The sequence below is a fragment of the Anabrus simplex genome, chromosome 1, assembly GCF_040414725.1.
Source record: "Anabrus simplex isolate iqAnaSimp1 chromosome 1, ASM4041472v1, whole genome shotgun sequence".
NCBI lineage: Eukaryota > Metazoa > Arthropoda > Insecta > Orthoptera > Tettigoniidae > Anabrus > Anabrus simplex.
This window is the reverse complement of record NC_090265.1, coordinates 1,124,426,188-1,124,450,127: the sequence shown is the minus strand read 5'-3', so window position 1 is coordinate 1,124,450,127 and position 23,940 is coordinate 1,124,426,188. Positions and strand designations below refer to the sequence as shown.

The 23,940-nt window shown below is 40.3% G+C and overlaps 1 protein-coding gene across 1 annotated transcript in view; it reads right to left on the bottom strand.

The window, feature by feature from the left end:
• Positions 1 to 379: 379 nt before the first annotated feature.
• The window catches only part of LOC136858089 (uncharacterized), a 152,023-nt gene continuing 128,462 nt past the window's right edge, over positions 380 to 23,940 (bottom strand). Inside the window, exons 2-4 of the mRNA XM_067137361.2 lie at positions 16,964 to 17,311; positions 8,145 to 8,392; positions 380 to 5,228 (exon numbers count right to left, since the gene is read on the bottom strand). Coding sequence (XP_066993462.2) covers positions 3,479 to 5,228; positions 8,145 to 8,392; positions 16,964 to 17,302 — 2,337 coding nt within the window. The 5' untranslated portion in view covers positions 17,303 to 17,311 and the 3' untranslated portion in view covers positions 380 to 3,478. The remainder of the gene's footprint in view (positions 5,229 to 8,144; positions 8,393 to 16,963; positions 17,312 to 23,940) is intronic.

Genomic DNA, 23,940 nt, shown 5'->3' with positions numbered 1-23,940 from the left:
TGTATTTATAGTCATATGACATAATGCAAAATATCACTGGTTTTCTAAAACATCACGGTTCTAATATAACATTTATTGTTCTAGAATATCTATACCTTATATTTCTATATTATTTCATTGTCTTTGTTTCATAATTATTGTCACTGCCATTTCTATTTTATTAACAATAATTCTTCTTAATGCATACTTTAAAATCGCGGTTTTGAAAATATCACAAAAATGGCAATTACAACAAACCGGATGCTTAGAGCCCTTCCTTTAATCCATTTACAAATCTTAAAATGTTACCAAGTAACAGTGTCAAGGTAGAAAAGGTACCAATAATGCAGTACGCATTATCAACCGCACAAAAATTGGCCAGCAAAGAATTTTTTTAAAAAATTCCCGAAACGCGAGGATATTCATAGACTATGACTAGCCGTTGGCCGAAGAGATGATACTTGGAATCGTACCACCTGCACAATATGTTCATTCTATTTCAAACAAGAGGATTTTGAAAGAGATGATACTTGGAATCCTGTCACCTGCACAATATGTTCATTCTATTTCCAACAAGATTATTTTGAAAGAGATAATACTTGGAATCCTACCACCTGCACAATATGTTCATTCTATGTCGAACAAGAGGATTTTGAAAGATGATACTTGGAATCCTGTCACCTGCACAATATGTCCATTCTATTTCCAACAAGAGTATTTTGAAAGAGATGATACTTGGAATCCTGTCTTTGAATGAGATGATACTTGGAATCCTACCACATGCACAATATTTTCATTCTATTTCGAACAAGAGGATTTTGAAAGATGGTACTTGGAATCCTGTCACCTGCACAATATGTCCATTCTATTTCAAACAAGAGGATTTTGAAAGAAAGTCTTCTTTAGCGACGGCCAATTTTTGTGAGTTTGAGTGTACAGCAACACAGTCTACATAATTCACTGGACGTTTTCAACTTTATAGCTATTGTACAGGGTGGCGCACGAATAGTTGACACATTTACTTTTGGAATAACAACTTTATTTTTCACAGAACACTTATGAAATTTTAGACACAGGTATCTTGGACCCTGGAAATACATTTCACTATAGCACATGTTCAAAGTGGCCTCCAGTGCGGCGGACAACCTCTTCGAGACGAGTGCGCATGTTTCTGACGACTTTGCGGCACCGGTCTTTATGAATTTCACTGCAGAGTTGCACAATCTGAGCACGCATTTGCATGCGGCTTTGAGGTCTTGAAGCGAAGAGTTTTTATTTCAACTAGCCCCGGTAAAAGAAATCACAAGGATTTAAATCTGGGCTTAAAGGAGGCCAGAATAATCCGCCATTATTGTTGTACTGTGGGTAACGATGAGGCATTACACGATCCCCAAATACTCCCCTCAAAAACTCAAGAACATCGTTAGCTGCGTCCACAAACCACTGCGTATGAATAGGGAGTTCTGTAGCGAGAAGTTGAGGCATGAATTTATTCTCCAGCATTTCCTTGTATCGCTGTGCTTTAACTGTCTGACTGAAGAAAAATGGTCCATTTAACCCATGACTTGGCAGAGCTACCCACACACTCACTTTTCCCCATACGTGTTTTATTTTTCATGAATGATTCTGGTTTTTCTGTAGCCTAAAATCGCAATTTTGTTTACTAACTGCCCCGTTGAGATGAAAATAGGCTTTATCAGAGAACTAAGTGTTAAACAGTACTTCATCTTTATACTGAGTCCATAAGGCGTACTGCAATCTCTTCTGCCTGTGAAGATCTGTTAACTTGTGTAGTACAGCCATTTTGTACGGGTACAATTGAAGGTCACCGTGTAACATTCTTTGAACTGAACAGCGCGACATTCCACTTCCTCCTGAAGCTCCCCGTGTTGACTTGTTTGGGCTGCGCTTCACGGCGACCCTCAGCGCAGCGATGTTTTCAGGTGACGGAACTGCCGGTGGTCGCTTTTCTTCCTTCACACTGCCTTGTTCTTCAAAGTTTCTGTATAAGAGAAGAATGGTGTTCCTTGCTGGTGCCCACTTAGTCTGAAATACAGCTCGAAATTTCCTTTGTGTCGCCGTAACACTTTTTGATTCGCAATAAATGATAACTCTTGGCGCGCTGCTGAACGGATAGTCGGCCGTGGTTGGCCATGGTAGAAAGCTCACTGGAATGCAGGCATTCGGATACAAAGCAGCAGTGTCACCTCTACAGTTATTTCCATGAAACAGGGAAGGTGTGAGCAAAATTTGAACAACATGGTACATAAGTTGCATTTTATATTTGCTTTTCAAATGTGTCAACTATTCGTGCGCCACCCTGTATGTGGTTATATACAAAACGTCAACATTCGCAAATAAGGAACAAATATGTTCTACGTAGCGAAAGAAGTTAGTGGATTCAAATATGTACATCACCGTTTATAACAGTGCTTGTGAATGGAGATACAAATTAATTTTTATAGTTTATCGTAAAAAAGAAGTAATTATTATAAACAACAAAACTATGGAGGATATTCAACTAAGTTACGGAATGGGTTCTATGGCACACATTTAGTCCTTCGGATGAATTGTGAAGTGCAAGCAAAAAAGCAATGATAATCATTGTTACAACCAACTTGATGGACTTCCATCCCTCTACAATATCATTATAAAGTCAAATGATCAAAATAACTTTCAGGTTGTGCTTTACTTTGTATCATCCTTCAACAGATGATAGTATAATATATTTAATATGTGCAGAACATTTTCAAAACAGCCTTATATTAGTACTCAAAATACGTCTGTTCTATGCTCATGCATTCCATTTTCCAATATTTCCACATATTGTGATTACAATCACACTACACCAAGTATAGTAAGACACAATTGATAAAATACATTACGGTACAAATTCTTGTATACTGTTGTCCTTATTAACATAACGTGGACAGCTGATCCAACACAGGAAATACCCAGTGCCGATGTACTGTTTTATACAATTATATTCTCTTTATATATTCCTGTATTTACATGTTCTTAAAACTACAAGTCACTCCCGACAGTTCCCACTTCATGCCCCACGTTAAAGAATGAAGTTACCTGAAGTAGCCGTCCTAAAAGTAAATGAAGATTCAGGTAAAGGCAATGTTGGATGTTACTTTCCATCATGCATAAAGAGAACTATTTCTATACAAACAGATTAGTTTTACACAATTTGAATTATTTCTTTAAAAAGCAAGGGACAGATTAATTCGTACCAAGAGCCTAACTGAATATCCATTAGTTAAATTGCCCACAGAAACACACCAAAAGCAGAATTATCGCATCATGGGGAATAATTTACGTACCCTCCAATTCTCTTCTCTGATGTTTGAAATCTTCCTCTTTATCACAGATAACTTCAATAGCAGTACTCAAACGTCTTCAGTAAATATCTCATCACGATTTATAATACTGCTTCCGTTAGTGTACAGTGACGAATAGTAAATAGTTACAACAAACGTAAGCAGAAAGACGATCATCTGCCTCTCGTATGGACTACAGAAGACTGTTCTGAGAACGGCCTTCCAAGTGGATCCTCAGTTCGTATGCCTGTACCCCCTGTGGGATCCACGATTGCTCCCCAGAAGAGTATAGCACGAGTCTCTTCGTGCAGGATGATGAACAGGAACGGTCTGTCCACCAACACCAGCTTCACATCCCCGCTGTAGTCTACAGTGCCAGCGCTAACTGCTGCTGCTTCTGTCCCAGTCTCCGACACCTCCAGCCACATCTCGTGGAGGATATCGTCAATTCTGAACCGGCTGTCTTCTGAGGCACCTGTAAGATCAAACTGGATATCGTCCCCCTGTAATCCAGTGGGTCTATTACCAATCGAAGAATGTTGGTTCAAATGCGCCCCGCCTTCTGGATAACTTTCGGACAAAGAAGGTGAAGTAACAGGCTTAACATTTCCGGACTGCCGGAATTTCGTAAATCCTGGATTATTACCTTGTTGAGTGAAATGATAAGAAATCTGCGATGGTGTCGTAGCTCGCTTTGACAAATGATCTTCGGAAGTATTATCTTCTGGAGGAAATAAAATTTGATCTTGAGTACTGTAAATATTTCCGTTTGTTGGAGTAAATTTTGTTTGAGCTCCTGTTTGAGCAGGCTGATTTGGTCTTTGAAATTTATTGTTAGGACGAGGACTATTCAACTGCGTAGGATAATTTGAGGGCTTAAAACTGGACAACAATGGGCTAGTAATTTTTAAATTGGAGTTAAATTCCCCTCGCCTTGGAGGGAAATTTTCCTTTGTCGTGTTAGAATTGTTTATATTCAATGAATTGTTTAAGCTGACTGTATACGTTTTTTCCACCTCCATCACAATTAAAGGCACTGCAGGAACCATCATACTAGATGTTATTATCTCAGTTTCGATCGAATCTTCCGAATTCAAATTTGTCTGGCCCGTTTTCAAGTCAACTTTTGGTGGCATTGTTTTATGTGTAACATTTTTCGAATCATTAAATTTATTTTCAAAGTCTTCCTGCGTTTCAAACTTGGAGACATTTACCTCTGTTTTAGATTTGTCTTCCGATCTGCTTTTTGGTGCAGGATTGTTTTCTGACTGAATATCTCTTCCATGTCGTTTGGCGTTGTTTATTCCTCTCGGTAGCAAGTTCTCCACATTTCTCACATCTCTGCTATCCCGTCTTCCTCGTGGGCTGACAGCGGCTGGTCTTGCAGCTCTGGGCGCAGGCGTCCCTTGAAATTCTGTTTCCTGAAGCTTTTGAAATCGAGCAAGAGGTTCTTTCAAACTAAATTTGCCACTTAGTGTCATTTTAGGCATTATAAGTGTGACTGAACGTTCAATCGAAGCAAGCTTCAGCTCGACAACATCATTAACGCCAATTCGTGCGGTAAAATTCCTTATATCATAGTCCTTTTCAAACGGTAAGAAGATATGCATAGAGGCCTGTTTATGTTTATATGGCAGCACGACCATTTGGCAGCCCAAACGTTCACTCTCTGCGTACCTCAGTTCGAACTGACCTCGCATGTATCTGACAGCGACGCGCTCTTTCGAGTTCATCTTGAACGTTCCGTTGATTGTTAGCTCTGGGTCGAATGGGTTCTCCCAAGCACCCCGAAAATATATGGCGTTAGCGATTAGTGACGCAGTAGTTCGTGGTAACGGGTAGGACAGCAGTGAAATAATGCGTTCACGGGTATTTCGGCGCACCCATTCGTTAACTGTTTTCTGCGACGCTACTGGATTGCCACTGAAAAGAAAGAAATAAAGAAGGATGTTATGCATCGGAACAAAAATTCCTGTGTAAAGTTCAAGACCTAGGTACACTCAACCGCACAAGAATTGGGCGGCAAGGAAATGTTTAATTTTATACATTCCACAAACGCGAAGATATTCGTAAACTATGGATAGCCAATGGCAGAAGAGCTGATACTTTTAACCCTACCACATGCACAATATATTCATCCTAGTTTAAACAAGATTTTCGAAAGTCATCTTTTGCGACGGCCAATTTTTGTGCGGTTGAGTACAAACCAAAATGGAAACATTAGCCTACATTGTTTCACAGAGAACAAATAAATTTGCGACACAAGAGCCGACAGAGAGATTTTACATACAAGTTTAATTTCGAAACGATTACGTAAAATATTTTCGCCTTTGTAACGTATACACATTCACTTTATACTGTGTTCAATGTCTTCATTTTTATTTAAATGCAGATGAACACATTATGCTCAGCGCAGGTCCCACTACTCAAACAGTCAAACTGACTTGCCCACATGGCGCAGTAGCACTCTGGTAAATATCTAAGTAACTGTTTTACATGCATTAGAAAGTTTTATAATGGCATGTTATAATGATATAGAAGTTGAGTGTTGTATGTAACTCCAGTAGTTTTAATCAATCTATCAACACTGATCTGCATTTAGGGCAGTCGTCCAGGTGGCAGATTCTCTGTCAGATGTTCACCTATTCTTTTCTTAAATCATTAGAAAGAAGTTGGAAATGTATCCAATATCTCCCTTGGTAAATTATGACAGTCCATAACTTCTCTTCCTATAAAGAAATATTTGCCTCAATTTGTCCTCTTGAATTCCAGCTTTATCTTCATGGTATGATGTTTCCTACTTTTAAACACGCCACTCATCTGTATTCATCTACTAATCTCATTCCACGCCATCCCTCTACTGACAGCTCAGAATGTACCGCTTAGTCGAGCAGGTTGTCTCCTTACTTCCAAGTCTTCCCAGCCCAAGGTTTGTATCATTTTCGTATCATTACTCTTTTGTTGGAAACCACCAAGAGCAAATAGTGCTCTTGGATTGTTGTCCACTTCTCCAATCAATTCATCTTGGTGAGCGTCCCATACAGTGGAACCATACTGTAATTGGGGTCTAACCAGAGACTTATACAGCCCTCCTGTGCACCTTACTACTGACTGACTGGCGTTAACCTCATCAGAGAAGTTAATAAGATGAAATGAGGTGAGATTGCTATTAAGACTGCCCTCCAAATATCATATGAGAAAACACAATACATGGACTCCAAGAACACCAGTGTGGAATCACTTGGGACCAAATATGGCAATATCACACGAGTTAAACATTTCAAGTACTTAGGTGAAATTATCGGAAGCACTGGTAACGACAGGATAGCCAACAAAACCCGTGCCGAAAAATTACGTAAAGCCTATACAGTCACCTGGAATATCTACAATAAGAAATCCCTTTCCATCCAAGCCAAGCTGCGTCACTACCATACAGTAGTTCTTCCTGAAGCACTCTACGCGATTGAAACATCAACACTGACCATCAATACAAATGACATCGAGAAAATGGAACGGCAAATATTTAGGAAAATATTTGAACCAAAGTTCCAAGATGGAATATGGATGCGAAAAAGCTTGGAAGAACTCTACTCACTGACCGAAAGATTCACTTCAATCGCCCGGAAAAGACGTGTGCAATTCTACGGACATCTAGCACGAATGGACGACTCGCGACTGACCAAGAAAATCTTCCTCATTATCAGCGGAACCCGACAAAATAAAGTACGGTGGCTTGCTGACACCGGCGTTGACCCACTGACAACTACACGGGCTACATTTAGACACAAAATTAACTTGCACAGCTTTGCAGCCAGACAATGTACAAGAAACTTGAAACTCCAGGAGGCATGGACTCAAGAAAGACGACAGACTCACAGTGCGAGGATGAAGAAGTTTTGGGAGGATAAGAGAAACAAGAAGAAGAATGCTAACTAAAGGTTCTACGTGCTCCTTAGAGGGCCTAACGCATATATAATATATAGTAGGAAGGGAGAGGGTGAAACCGAGGGCCGACATACAGCCTACTCCTACCGAATAGGACCAAAGGATCTGCTCAAAGCTTTACTAACGGACGAATCACTATCAACAGCGTCATATGCCCCTACTCCGTATGAGCACTGCGGAAAAGTTTGGAATTGAATCCAGTCTTTTGGCACGCAATCTAGTGACTAGAAATTATATATACCACCACCTCTCCTTCTCTACCGGCCAACATTCAGATGGTAACAATTTTTTCGACCAACGGGACTCGAACCGGCTAACCATGGTGTCAGACCATTATAGACTTCACGTCTTAACGATTATGGCGACAAGGAGAGCTTACTGAGAATAAAACTATTATAATTCAATTTAACTGGATATTTTTCTATTCGCTTTAGGTTGCACTGACACAGACAGATCTAATGGGGAGGATGGGAGAGAAAAGGCTGGGACTGAGAAGGAAGTGACCGCTGTCTTCATTAAGGTACAGCGCTAGAACTTGCCTGATGTTAAAATTAGAAACCACGGGAAACCATCGTCAGGGTCGCCAGCAGTGGGGTTCGAACCCATTGTTTCGCGAATGCATGCTCACATCTATGTGATCCAAAACGAGAAGATCACTCGTTAGGTCAATTTAACTGAAATTCTTCATAAAACCTGGTCAAAAGTGCAGCCTCCTGCTGCAACACAAGCACTGCATTGATTTAACCCTAATTCGGTGGTGGGAAGATAACCGTTTAGATTATAAACTTTTGTAGTGATGCTGTTTCAGGCTTCGAATGGTTTCATTCTCAATCACGTCAAAAAGTACCTCAAATATCAACTTCTGACCTGTGATCAAGAAAAATTTTCTCTCACCTGAAGTTGACGGGCACCACGTCGCAGTCGTAGAGATCAGTGACAGCGTGTTTGTAATCAGCCTTTAAGCGGAGGTCTGGCTGTATGAAGAACGCACTCGCAATGTGGAGCTCGTAGTTCTCGAAGTGGTTGCTGCCGTTCCCTGAGGCGCTAGTCTCTAACATGGATAGCAGGGTCTTAAACTGCTGGTGATATTCCACGTCTGGGATAGAAGCTCCTGCCCCATCCTTCTTAGCAGTTGACAAGATCTGCAGTGGAGAACAGAATAATTACATCTCTAATGAAAACAACTGTAATTTAATATCTTGGAGCTTGAAAAGAGGTGGAGCTAGTACATGAAAATTAGTATTAGTCTACTAAGATCAAAGTAGGGAACAAGCCTAAGAGGACTGACTATCAGGTCGGGAATATGAAGTGGGAACAGGTGAATCATTTCAAGTATTTAAGATGTGTATTCTCCCAGGATGGTAGAATAGTAAGCGAAATTACGTATATCGAGGAGCAGCGAAGCTGATGCAGTGAGATCGCAGTTGCGACGAGCGGTTTGGTCTGTTTGGACCGACTTTTCTGTACGGGAGTGAAAGCTGAGTGAATTATGGATATCCTAAGGATAAGAGACCGAGCGAGCTGGCCTTCCGGTTAGGGGCGCGCAACTTTGGGTTTGCATTCGGGAGATAGTGGGTTCGAACCCCTGAAGAATGGTTTTCCATGGTTTCCCATTTTCACACCAGGCAAATTCTGGGGTACCTTAATTAAAGTCACGGCCAGTTCCTTCCCACTCCTAGCCCCTTCATATTCCATCGACGCCATAAGACCTATCTGTGACGGTGCGACGTAAAGCAAATTCTAATATATTAAACACAGAATGGGGAAAAAACAGAGAGAACAGGAAAACTATAATATTTCGGAGGAATGTGGGAAAAATAAATCTAAGGAAGCTGAAATCAGAGAAAATGCACGCATCTAGTAGCAAGTAAACAAATGATGAGGTATCTTGGACTCCCTAACTTAATTAAAGTCTAGGAAATATGGTATCTGAGAAGTCTGTCTAATTATTTAGGATATGCCCAAGAAAGATGTTTGAGATACACAAAACTAACAAACCCCATGGCACTATAGTCCAGATGGGTCTTCGCCTACCGAGCAACTGCTGATCAGCCCAAAGGCCTGCAGATTATGAGGTGACTCGCGGTCAGTGCGACGAATCATCTCGACTGTTATTCTTCGATATATATAAAGAAATTATGTTTAATTAATCGTTATTAATGATAAGTAACTATCCCTTTCAAGGAAGACCCTCCGACGAATGGGAAACTGCGTGTTAGTGTGGCGGAAGATTGTGCTGTGTGAAATGTATGAGCTTGTGAGGCATGTGGTAAAAAAGAAAAACAGTACAGCATTAGTTAATATAAGATTCGGAATAGTGGTTTTGGATCAGTAAAGAATTCATGGTTTTAAATAACTACCTGGGATTTATTTTATATGGAAGTAAAGTAGGATCAATTTAAACACAAGGTAACAACTACAACAATACATTTCCTTTGACTGGTGAACCAATCAACATTTTCAAAAGCAATATAATGTTTTGAATAAAAACTATTACATTTTCAGAACAAAAGAATTAGAAAATATCAAAATATACGCCAAGTAACTAAAAATGCAGCAATGAAGCCATGTTTGGGCTTCGTAGGTTCTTTGGAGTTCATAAAGTCGGAAATTAAATTTAAGTGTACATACTGTAGATCGTCTTGCTGAATATATACGGAGTTTTGAGGGTATACTATTCCAACTTCGTAGAATGGTCATATTAACTATACTTCACAGAATGGTTAGAGGTAGGAAAGTTCTATTCTTTCGGTTAGCTGTGACGCCTTTGGTGACAAACAGGCTAATCGTTGGTGAAAACGTACTAGTTAAAATACACAGTACACTACCATTCTTATACATGAATTTGTAAAATTGACCTAGAGTTTCTAAGAAAATAACACTACCCATTGAGAGGATAGTTGCAGTTGAGTTCATATTTTATCACAGATTATTCATTTCCATCTTTACATGATGATAACCTACAACCTGTTTTCCAGTCTTTGACCGGGTCAGGGATGTAATGAACGAACCATATATAGGCTGTTAGTACGATGGGGTCGAATCTCCCTAAGTGATATATTAATAACTGATAGATGCTATGAAATGATAATGGAGAGTGTTGCTGGAATGAAAGATGACAGGGAAAACCGGAGTACCCGGAGAAAAACCTGTCCCGCCTCCGCTTTGTCCAGCACAAATCTCACATGGAGTGACCGGGATTTGAACCACGGTATCCAGCGGTGAGAAGCCGACGCACTGCCGTCTGAGCCACGGAGGCTCTTTTCCATCTTTACAATCACAATAAAATTAGTTAATCTGTGTTGATAATTTTATGCTGCTCGGGTGGTGTCACTTTTGTGGTTTACAACAGAGTGTGATGTATCTCTCTTCCTCTATAACGACAGTTTCCTGTCTGTTGGGAAGTCGGACGGTTTTGAAATGTAGATGGCCGGGCTGAGTGGCTCGGATGGTTAAGGCGCTGACTTCCCGAGCCCAAGTTGGCAGGTTCGATCCTGCCTCAGTCCGATGGTATTTGAAGGTGCTCAAATACGTCATCCCCGTGTCGATAGATATACTGGCACGTAAAATAACTCCTGTGGGACGAAATTACGGCACCTGGCATCTCTGAAAACCGTAAAAGTAGTTTGTGGGACGTTCACGTTTTTTAACCTAGTCCTTCTTAACTTGTAACTTGAATTCATTTTACCACATTAGGTGGGTACCTTATTGAAATGTATTTCTATATTAAATCAACATTTTAAAATAATAATTTACGTAGCTATTCAAACTGGAAATTATCATAGTAGGAATTGCATGGGAGAATGAGCTTAAATTGTACTTAAATTCAATGTACAGGAAGAGTGCCACTTACTGATAGCCCTACAATGAAAAACTAATCAAGTTTCCATATTGGACCATTTAGTATAAAATATGAAACCACTATGAGTTTCTGTCTTGTTTTAAATTGTTGAGGTATCGGTTTCTGTCTTTGGGTACGATTCACTACTCAACAAATTTGAACTTTTTCCCACAACATTAATAAAATAGGTTGATCCTAACTAATTTGCATGCCCTGAACACGAGAAAGAGAGTGAAAATTTCTTAACACGACACGTTTTTGTGTTATAGAATTTACATTATATATTGAACAAATCAGCTTTTTTGATCTAATAAAACTTACTTTGTTCTCATTTTTGTATGAAAATTTTCAAGGGTAGTTTAGATATGATAGACCTGGTGTATTAATAACTGGCCATGCAATAAATAGAGAAAAATACCTTAATTTTTCTCTTATGTGAACTGCAGTCTTCCCTTTGTAGGAACCAGCAATAATCGCCCATCATTGGAGGATCCCATCTTCCTTGATACCGTTACTGCATTGTAGGAATGTCTTGGTGAAATCGCTCTCCCTGCTCATCACTTACAGCCCCCAAGTTCTCAGGAAATAATTCCAAATGTGAATGTAAGAAGTCGATCTTCAGTGACATACGGCTGCCCATTTCTTTGTAGTTTCTTAGTAACATCTCTATTAATTGGAGATAATTTTCTTCCTTGTGATTCCCTAAAAATCCGTTGATAACACATGCAAAAGATATCCATGTTCTTAATTCCTTAGGGTTATGTTTTTTCTCAAAAATGCTGTCCTTCAAAAGTTTTCTAATTTGTGGACCGACAAATATGCCTTCCTTGAATTTATATCACTGATTTTAGGGAATAGAGTCTTTAAGTACCGAAAGGCTTCTCCACTCGTACATAGAGCTTTCACAAAAAGATTGAATTAACCCTAGTTTTATGTACAGAAGTGAAAGATGTACTTTTCACGTTGCACTAGAGGAAGATAATTAATATTACGTTCACCAGGAATATAACCTCTTCTGATAGGTCAGTCCTTCACCACATAATGCTGTGCTGTTGCTCGATTGTCCCACAAACATAAAAAAACAACAGAACTTAGTAAACATTCCTTGTAATCCAAGAAACAAAGCTATTACTTTCGAATCGCCACAAATTTCCCAGCGATGTTCATTATAATTTACTGCATTAAAAATTAGTGGCATGTATTCATAAGCAAAATTATCACAAAAATAGTTTATTATCACCACCTATTCAATACAAACCACGTGCTACGTGCTTGAAAACTACATAATACTGTATAAACTTCTCAGGGACATGTTTCGCCCCCTTGTTAAGGTCAAATGTCTCAAACATTATCTATCCACACATGGTTTACAATGAGAATTACGTTACATATTCAAGACCTCTTAAAATTAACATGCTACAGTTATAATATAAAAAGATGTCTCATTACACATTAAGAGAGTCGAGAATTGATAGTGTCTTATACACGTGAAAATTAAAAACTTATTAGTGCTGTTCTTTTTTATTCTAAACAAAGTCCAAAGCTAAAATGGATCCGCTTCATAATAACTTGCAGACCATGGGGATAGTAACATTATTGAGTAAAGAGAGTTATCTTCCTTGGGTACATTTTTCTCAAATGTTCAGTCTACCTGATTGTGGTAAAATCAGTGTCAATTAATTATAAACAACAGCTGGATATTTAAGAATAAATTAGATAAGATTGAGTATTGTTATTAAAATGTTGTAATTTTAAAATATACGTCGTATGTTTTCTGTCGCGTGAAGCGGTATCACGATTCCAAGTTGAAGCTGCTGCTTAAATGTGAAATTGTGTCCTATTGAAAGCTAGAGAAGTTGATATAAAGGTTGAGTGTATGCTATCCCTGAAATATGTGATATGAATCCTGTCTTTAACGTGAAGGACAGCTATAGTGAATTAAATGAATGTGGATATAAGCCAGTGACGGCTGGACATATAGTGGTGTCCTGTCTCGGTCATGTGCTGGCTCATGGCCGAGTACTTATTATGTTTAAAGGCGTTGTAGTGTCCCATGTATCTCGCGGAAAAGCTCCTCCCAGTCTGACCAACGTATGAAAAGCCACACTGTAAACATGTTAATCTATATACACCAGATCTTGAGTATATGTTGCTGTTGCAATTGACCTTATTGTGGTTAAGAAATATGTTTTGATTGTTGTTGACCGTCTTCAAAGCTGTATTAACACTGTGTTTCTATAGGGTATTACTGAACTGATTGATCGCGGGGTTATTAAAATTAAATGTAGCGAATTTGGTTTTTTTAGGCTTGTCTGGTATGAGATTCGTGGATAATTTAGTTTTACTTTGTTGATTAGACGATTGACGATTTCAACTTTGAAAACGTTAATTTTGGCAAGATTCCTTATATAATTGAATTCAGCCTTTAAGTTGTTAGAAGAAAGAGGAATTTTCAGAGCTCTATAAATCAAGCTGTAGAATGAGGCTTATTTTGGCCCTTAGGGTGTAGGGAGGTATTCTTAATTGCAATGGGAGAGTTTGTAGGTTTCTTAAAGATACGAAAATCAAATTCATTATTAAAACGTGTGACCATTATGTCTAAAACGTTTAAGGGATCATTCATCTCGTCTTGTTTAGTAAATTTAACGTTAGGGTCAATTTTATTTAAATGATCTAAAATCTCATCACTACTGGTGACATATCATCCACGAATCTGAGCCACAATTATATGCCTTTTATTTGCGGTATGCTCATAGTGTGTAATGTGGGATCTTTTCATATTATAATTGTAGCATGTTAATTTTAAGAGGTCTTTAATGTGTAACGTAATTCTCATTGTAAATCATGTATGCCCAGGTAACATTTCAGACGTTTGACATTAAGGTTGCCTATATCGTCGCCATAAGACCTGTCTGTGTCGGTGCGACGTAAAACCACCAGAAAAAAGTTGCCTATAGGCTGATGATGCCCTTAATAAGGGGCGAAACATGTCTCTGAGAAGTTTATATAGTATTATGTAGTTTTCAACCACGTAGCACGTAGTTTGTAATGGATAGGTGGTGATAGTAAAATAAATTATTTATGTGATAATTTTGCTTATAGTCATTTTCAATATGGATCAATCATGAGAGTTGTCTCTTGCAATGTTTTCATAAGTTTCTTTCATAGCGACTGAATAAGGCACTGGAATGTAGGGTTTTGTATTGCCATTGTGTAATAAAACTGCTTTTAAGCTTAGTTTTGATGAATCGATGAACAGTCTCCATTCTTCTGGATTGTATTCAATATCTAATTCATCCATCAACCCGATCACATTTTTGCACGCACAAACAGAATTTTCCATTGCAAAATAAGTAGTCAGCTTATCATTTCATTCTATGTTTGTATTTCTTGCTAATAAGTTCCATTTTTGTAATCTGGAACCTCATAATTTAACATGTTGCTTGGAAAGACCTAAATCCCTAACTAGATCATTAAGTTCTGCCTGTCGTATCAGATGAGGTGTTTTATGATGTTCAGGAATGTAGGTAGTATCAGCGGAAGTTGAACAGTAGTCTTAGGATTCTGATTGTTCATGTTCCTCTTCCCCACTGGGGGGGAGGGGAGGGATAGGGACGGGAAGCTCTGGACAATGTGACACGGGCCTTGTGGCTGATGGCAGATTACGATACACAATGTTACCTTTAGTTTTCCTTAAAATCCCTCTGTTTTTGGTAATACAGAAGTAACAATTTTCCACATGACTGGTAGGCTGTCGCCAAATCATTGGAACAGCAAAAGACATATTGTTATTTTTTTCTTGCAACCACTCTGTTAACTTCACGTAACACTTTACACAACTCACGTGTGGAGCCCAATTTTTACCTTGGTCACCAATTTACAACCAAAATACAAGTAATATGCGTTTTACATTGTCTGTAATTGATCGACGTTGTGATTTCGAAGTTAATTCACCACAAACATAGCAGAAACTATTTGGAGAATTTTTATATGACCGACGACTGCGATCCGTTTAACACAATTGCAGAATAACTAGTACCGCTCACAACACTTCCACAATCAAAACTAAACGTTTCTTGTCTCACAATACAACAGCAAGCAACCGTATTTTCACAATACAACGCCAAGCAACCATTTTTTTCTTTCCGTTAGTCAATTGTAGCCTGATGTGCCTACCCTCTGTGCAGACGCATAATAAGGGTAATAACATAAAAAAATCACCACGAAGGGTAACACTCATTCAAACCACAAAAGAGAAAGTATGTTTCAAATGGTACTTTACTGTAAAAGAACGGAAATTATACATATTTGTGTAAAAGATAATAACCTCTTTCAAAGTGGGTAGGTTTTAACACATTTTTATACGATTCGCTAACTAAAAAATATGAGTTTATAAAAAATTTGAAAGCAATAACTATTTTGTATTCACACTATCTTCACTGTCAGTACTGTATAACATTTTCCAAGTTCATATTCGTAATAAGGACATACAAATTACCTAAAAGTTATTCTTGTCCATGTCATGAAAACCTTGTTGAGCAGTAATAATTATTATTATTATGTCTTAAACAAAAATAGTACCTTAGATATTCCTACTGCAACACCAGTATAAAATATACAAATATGATAGTCCTGAATGGTTTACCGCACCGAACGAATTTGTTCTTGATTTACAGTAGATGGAATGAACTTTTGTGACAAGAGTTTGGTTATTGTTTATTCATGGTGCAAACCAAAGAGGAACCGTTTGTGAAATGTAAATATGTTCTCCCTTGGGGTACGGACATGGTGAGGAAACCAGACTACAGCGACAAAACGACAAGGCGACAACGCAACAAGGATGGTCAACAAGGAAGTGCATATAGAGAAACAGCACGCAACAACGCTACACAGAGATACCAAAGCGACGAGGTGACAAGCAAGTCGCCTTGGTGCGGCTTCGCGTCATTGGTCAGTTTCTAGACACACTGTCCCTTCATACGGCTCAGATCTTCTCAGCGCACAGTCAGTTCGGAACATCGGTACCTCTTGTCTTCGAAAGACTGTCTCATTTGTTTAATGCTCAGTATTATAGCACTATGAGATAACAGTGTGAACAACGCCACACCCGATAGGTATTAACGCAAGAGTCGAGACACCCGGATACAGTTCTAATGCAGGAATAAAGTGTGATATTCACCACATTCTTGTTCCATTTCGTTAACAGTGTGCACACTATATTTGCGATTAAATAGGTTTGAAAGCAATAACTATTTTGCACTCACACTATCTTCACTGTCACTACTGTATAACATTTTTCTTAGATATCTTCAGATATACTGGAAGTGAACGACGATGACCTCAGAGATGGAATATTCTAAGCGCAAGTTGACGGGCATGATCCTGGCCCATTCCGGTTGTATTTAAAGATGCTAAATGCGTCAGCAGCGTGTCGGTAGATTTATTGACACGTAAAAGAACTGTGGAATAAAATTCCGGCACCTCGGCGTCTCCGAAAACTGCAAAAGCCGTTAGTTTTATCACAAGTATGGAAAAGATCTCATTTATCTCTGGCGTATCGATTCCTCCACAAGCGTAGCGTCATCGCTTCATCTTCAGTGTGTTCCTTTTGTCGCCTTGTCATCTTACCGTTGGCTGCTTTGTAGGGTTGTCTCCTCACGTTTTTCGTACCCCTAGATTATCTCCCAGTTCAGAAGCAGATGCCTTCCAGAACACCCAAAAGTAAACTTCATCGTTTTGCTGTGAACAAGCTTTTCTATAAGCAGTTAATATTGAGCATGCGAACTAGATGGTGTATGGAGTTTCAACAACATCGTGCTTTCTCCACCTGGATGTGGAACGCATTTCTTGTCATGTGATTATTTTAGCTTACCTCACTTAATTTACGTCGCGATTCGCCTTTCGCCCCCAGAAGAAGCTGACCCAGCACTGCCGCGACACTAAGTGGCGACACAAGAAAGTTCCCACCATTGATGCTGAAGTCTAACAGAGACTTGAGGCGAAGCGCAACAGCAAAGAGGGCCTCAGATGCTTGCTCGAATTGCTTCCTTTGTCCATTAGGTTGTCGAAGGTTGAACGGTGAATACCTCAACTCTGTCGGAAACTCTATGTGGTCAAACTTGAAATCGTTTGGGAAGAAATCTCTCAATGTGCCAGCCGTCACAAGGACAAGACAGGAAGTCAAGAGTACAAGCTGGAACGAGGCATGCATTTTGAGAACCTGCGGGGAAAAAAGACACATATTACTTATTGCCATATACGAGGGAAAGAACAAAGTGAAAATAAAATGATAAAACAGCTTTCGAATGCATGACGAAAAGAATGTGAAAAACCCCGAAAGTGACGTTCAACATAGTGTTGTTAAACATGTAAGAAGAGATCGAACACAATCAAAATGGTAATTTCGTGACGTATATCATAAGCGTAGCCTGTTGTTATTTCTTCTTCTTCTTCTTCTTCTTCTTCTTCTTCTTCTTCTTTTGATAGCGCTTTTCCCACACCTGTGGGGTCGCGGATGCAAACTGTGTCGCACATGTGGATTTGGCCCTGTTTTACGGCCGGATGCCCTTCCTGACACCAACACTATATGGAGGGGTATATTCACTATTGCGTGTTGTTGTAGTGGTTGATAGTGGAGTGTGTTGTCTGAATATGAAGAGGAGAGTGTTGGAACGGACACATATGCCCAATCCCCGAGCCAGAATAATTAATCAGAAGCGATTAAAATCCCCGACCCGGCCGGGAACCGAACCCGGGACCCTCTGAACCGAAGGCCAGTGCGCTGGCCATTCAGCCAACGAATCGGACCTTCTTATTTCTTGATGGATGCAATATTTACTCATCTGTCTCTTGGCAGAGACCAGAGTGAAATATAGGTTTCCAGTGTCATTCATGGCTGTGGAAGCTGCTGCGGTATAGGTGGTGCTGAATAATGGCAGGACTAGTGTGTCTGTATGCTGTGAAAGGTGCTAGTCGTGGGGGTCATTTGTGCTGCAATATCACTTTCTGGCCCAGTGAGGAAAGCAATGACAAACTATACCTTTTATCTTCTTTGTTAATAACGAAGCAATACTTTTCAGTGTCGACTCAGGTAGTCTGTCGAAAACACTCACTATAGGCTAACACATATAACATATCACTAAATGACACACACTAACGAAGAAAGAAAGACATGTTTCGTTCGACAAGAACATTCTCAGATTCTATCAAATCACTTTAAATCATGCATATACAGGGTGAAGCGAAATTCGCGCACTCGGGCGTCGCAGCGCGACTCCTCACATGCCAGCAATAAAAAAAATGTATCTCACAAAAGTTCGTCCTGCGAGTATATCCGGGGACGATGAAGTGTGGCAATCTGGCAACACTGTAACCACATGTAGAGTAACTACCTCTGTCAGCACACATTAGTCGTGCTGTACTGTTGGTGCAGTGGATAGGGTTTTGGGTTAGCATGCAGGAGGTCGAGGGGTGGATCCTGGGTTGAGGAGTATGTTTTTTATTCCGTAAATGTAGTCCAGGTCCGCCTCTGTGGTGTAGTGGTTAGTGTGATTAGCTACCACCCCCAGAGGCCCGGGCTCGATTCCCGGCTCTGCCACGACATTTGAAAAAGTGGCACGAGGGCTGGAACGGGGTCCACTCAGCCTCGGAAGGTCAACTGAGTAGAGGGGGGTTCGATTCCCTCCTCAGCCATCCTGGAAGCGGTTTTCCGTGGCTTCCCACTTCTCCTCCAGGCAAATGCCGGGATGGTACCTAACATAAGGCCACGGCTGCTTCCTTCCCTCTTCCCTGTCTATCACTTCCAAACTTCCCATCCCCCCACAAGGCCCCTGTTCAGTATAGCAGGTGAGGCCGCCTGGGTGAGGTACTGGTCATCCTCCCCAGTTGTATCCCCGACGCAGAGTCTGAAGCTCCATGATACTGCCCTTGAGGCGGTAGAGGTGGGATCCCTCGCTGAGTCCGAGGGAAAAACCGACCCTGGAGGGAAAACAGAGTACGAACGAAATGTAGTTCAGGTGGTATGGTATCTGGCATCTTAATCGTCAACAGCGAATAGATTCACGCCCACGACGTGGAAAGGGCGTCTTTCAAAGCTGACCCATGAAAACGATTGTTCGTCCATTTCTAGGATCGTAGCATGTAAGTTCAAATGGGTTCTAGAGGACCCGCAGCAATCGATCTTGACGATTAAGATGACAGATTCCATACCACCTGGACTACATTTACGAAATAAAAACATACGCCTCAACCGAGGATCGACCCCTCGACCTCCTGCATGCTAACACAAAACTCTATCCACTCACCAAATGTACAGCGAGACTAATATGTGCTAACAGAGATAGTTGCACTAAATGTGGTTACAATGTTGCCAGATTGCCACTCCTCAACATCCTTTTTCTGCCGGATATACTCGCAGGACGAAATTTTGTAATTTTTTTATTGCTGGCATGTGAGGATTCGCGCTGCGACGCACGAGTGCGCGAATTTCGCTTCACTCTGTATATGCACAATATTGTTTACGATGCCTAAATTTATCAATGATTTGTGAATTGATGATGTTATGAACAAGTGAGACAAATTATGATTTTAGTAGTCGTCCACGATCACCTTAGTACAATAGCGTTGCCAGGATCGACCGATTGCCACGGGGGGGGGGGGGGGTGGTGACAAAATGATGATAGAATGTTATGAAGGCGCTTGTGCGTGTGTGGTGCGCACATGCATGAGTGTCATTATAACGACACTGATACAAGTAAATTATGTTGACATTCAGATTGCAGTACACTATAAAATCTGACATTAAAATACAGAATCAGAACAATGTCATCATGGCGAATAATATTACAATCTAAAATCCAAATTTCGAGTCTTCTTAAAAACGTGTAGACATCTGCTGGTTTCACACCAACACATTGAGTCGTATTTCACTTGTTTATTGTCAGTTTATATTTATTTTATTTTGTAAAATTCCAATTTGGGGGATTCTAACCCCCTAGTACACTCACCCCCTTGGTTACGCTCCTGCCTTACTAACTTAGTAACTAAGCCGTATGTATTAGTTTTAAATAGGGAACTGAAGTCGGGAAACGCCTCATTGGCCGGATATAAGCCAATTTTTTTAGGTGCCTACGAATGTGGGATTAAAATATCTTATGACTCGTGTAATACTTTCATTTACCTGCACTTTACACACACGATACGAAGACATTTACAACGGTTGTTCAAAATAGCGTCAACCAGTTTCGATGCAGGCATGACAACCTCTTAGTAAGTTCCGGCGTATCCGGTCGAACACTTCTGGCATCGCTCTAACGATGTCACAGGCAGCGGGGATTCTTGCCAGGAGCTTATCTTCAGTGTCTCTACAGATGTCTCGTAGGCATGACCCTTCACATGACTCCAGATGAAGAAACGAAGTGGGATCAGATCAGGTGAACGAGCTGGCCATACAACAGGATGTCCTATTCCTATCCACTTATTATTCGCGATCAACGCGTGGGTCACATCATGCTAAACCCACATGCGTTAACAAACCTGTAACCTACAAAGAAAAGTATTTGGCAGATAATGTGAGACTAAGTCGTTTTTAGACCGAGAGTCCCTAACTCAAAATGATACATATGCCCTTTCTAGAATCCCTAAAAGTTTATATGATCACCACTGAAACACTCTGTATATACACCTGTGGGGACAGGGGAGGGACTGGGTTTGCGTTACAACGTTGCCCGTTGCAAGTCCGACTTGTGAAATGAAGGACACGTTAGTCAGTTCAATGAAGAGAGGTTGATACTAACCATAGAGAAAGACGAATGGCATCGTAGTGGGCAATTGTCACGTCAATGAGTAAAATAAAGTAAATATAAAAACCGATCAAATGATTTTTTTTATTATAGTGGTTAAACGTAGCACTAACACATCAAAGGTTTTCGGTGACGGAAGCATAGGAAAGAACTATGATTGGGAAGGTAGCAGCCGTGGCCTTAATTAAAATACAGCGCCAACATTTGTCCGGTATGAAAATGGGAAACAACGGAAAACCATCTTCAGGGTTGCCGACATAGGGATTCGAACCAATCACCTCCCAAATGCAAGGTCACCGTTACGCGACCCTAAAAGCACAGCCAACTTGCTCGGTTGATTTTATGTTTACGGCTTATGTTATTGGTGTTATCTATTGTGAACTCCCGTAACTTAATCTGGCTGGCCACCTACCGACACGGATGGCTATAATTAAATAGCCCGAACATATTATTGTTATGAATTAAACACTGACTGTTTTATTGAACTAATCTAATCGAGGATGGCCCAATTAGTACACATACACACAAGTTATTATATTCGACAATGAATAAACACAATTCACTAATTACTGCCTACTGTATTTACAAAAGTCCCTTTTCCTCACAGCGGGTGTTCGGCTGGCAGTCGTTAGTTGCAATGGACACCCGTAATCTTGACTGAGAGGTTTCAACTTTCACTTGGCTTCGCACGCACCAGTCACTTCACATGGCAACTCCATCCAGTCAAGTTCGAATACAGGAACGTCGGCTATTACAACGCACGATGGCTCTTCACTTGGCTTGACTCCAGACAAGACCGATAACTCACATAGTCAATTCATGTCAACGCTCACGCACTGAAGTACTCTACACAAATCACTCGTCAAAATAACACAACACAACACCAAAACAACCACCTGTTCAAGGCGAGCCTGCTGGTATATTGATTGATTGATTGATTGATTGATTGATTGATTGATTGATTGATTGATTGATTGATTGATTGATTGATTGATTGATTGATTGATTGATTGATTGATTGATTGATTGATTGATTGATTGATTGATTGATTGATGTCATGTGAAGGCCTGGTGCAGTTCTTTTCAGTTGACATCCATGGCGACCTGCGCGTCTGGTGTGTGTGTGTGTGTGTGTGTGTGTGTGTGTGTGTGTGTGTGAGCGCGCGTGTAAGTAGCTGGGTGTGATAGGGAGATGATGAAACCCAGTGTCAGCACATAGCCCACTCCTGTCGAAACACACCGAGGGATCAACTCAATGCTTTACGACCCCACCCGACGAACGAATCACAATCAACAGCGTAATATGCCCTCACTTCATATGAACATTGCGGAGAGCTTTGTAATTCTATACGGGCCCCTGGCACGCAATCTGGTGATTAGAAATTGTATACCACAACCTCTCCTACCCAAGAACCAACAATCTCATGGTAATTTTTTTCCACCAACGGGGCTCGAACCAGCAAACCACGGTGTCAGACCATACGGATTTGGTGCCTTAACGATCATCGCCACCAGGTGATGAAGTTCTTGTACGTATATTGGGGGAGTGCGGTCAAAATACGAGCGTTCTAGTTTCGCCTTCCAGAAAGTCTACGGAGACATCGGACGAAAAGCACTGTAGAAGCTTAGACCGTCACATGCCCTCAAGCCGGCCGGGAGCTTTCCAGCCCGATTTACTCATTCCTTCCAGGAACAAAACGAACGGCGATTCAAGGGGACAGACAGCTCCGTGATTACGTAACATTACATTTCAATACATTTGGCAATTTATAAAATTTCGTCCACCATGTAACTTTTGCCCTAATTGCCCCAATTCTGTCGCAATAGTACTGTTATGTCGGGCATAATATTCTATATTCAGTGAAGTACACAGTCATCATGGGTCGTAATTTGCATTCAGAAGTCGAAATGAAGCAAATTAAGAAATCTTCACACTTTCGTCCCCGCATAACTTTGTCCCTAAGGGTTGTAGGGCGACCGTTGTGGTACCATCTTTCTAGTGGTACACCACATGAGAGGTCAGAACTGATGTTCACATGGCCAAATCGCTGATTTTTCAAAATTGTATTGCAAATTTACTATGTTTACAGTCACTATTTACAAACTGTATTTATACTTGCTATAACGTCATTTACGTTAGTGTATCTATTTATGAAGAAAGCGAGGCCAGAATCTTTTAAATCTGTAGATGTGTCCACTCACAACAGTGCTCTGAAGTGTACTGAGTGCGCTTAATCGAGCGCTCAAACCACAAGGCCCCCACGGGCCGAAGTTGCAGCACCACGCTAAATTTATTCTTGTAACATTTAGATGATTTCTTGAGTCATCTACTGATATTGGAATATCGATTGTATCACTTTTTCTTTGCCAGGAACAGCCTGTGATAAACAGACTGATTTTCGTAACGCTAACTTTCCGTGCATGCAGGCGTGCGTAGTGAGACGTCACGTCAAAATGAATAAAAACGTAAAGAATTGATATCCCTATTCTTACCTCCCACCATTCAACACCAGACTTTCTTATTCTAAATCTGAATAAAAGTTCGTCTCATTAATGTTTCTCTTTGCATGTATTATAGATAACCTTTCTCCTTTGACGCAGATGTGAAGACCCCATGTCGGATATTTTCTACATCTTCATGTTTGTTGTTCAATTAGGCTGCCGCCTGCCTCATTTTCTTGTTGGCTGGTTTCACAGAAGGGAACATTTATGACATTTTTTATTATAAAAGAAGGAAAAGAGTAAAATTTGTCCCGGAAGCTCGTCTCCAAGGCAACCAGACAACAGACTGTCGAGTCATTATACCATCTCCTAACGGAGAAAGGAATTAATTTGCTCAACACTAGTTTTAGGTTAATGTCTTCATCCAGCATCATTGTGAGATAAACAGCATTGAAATCGAATATTAGACCTATCCTATAACTGCTGAGAATACAATTTAACGTGAAGATAAGGTGTGATTATAGTTTCTGGTGGTAAAAGCTAGTGTAGATAGTAGACTGAGTCCAACAAAAAGTAGAAATTCGGGTTACTGTAAATTTTATTTACT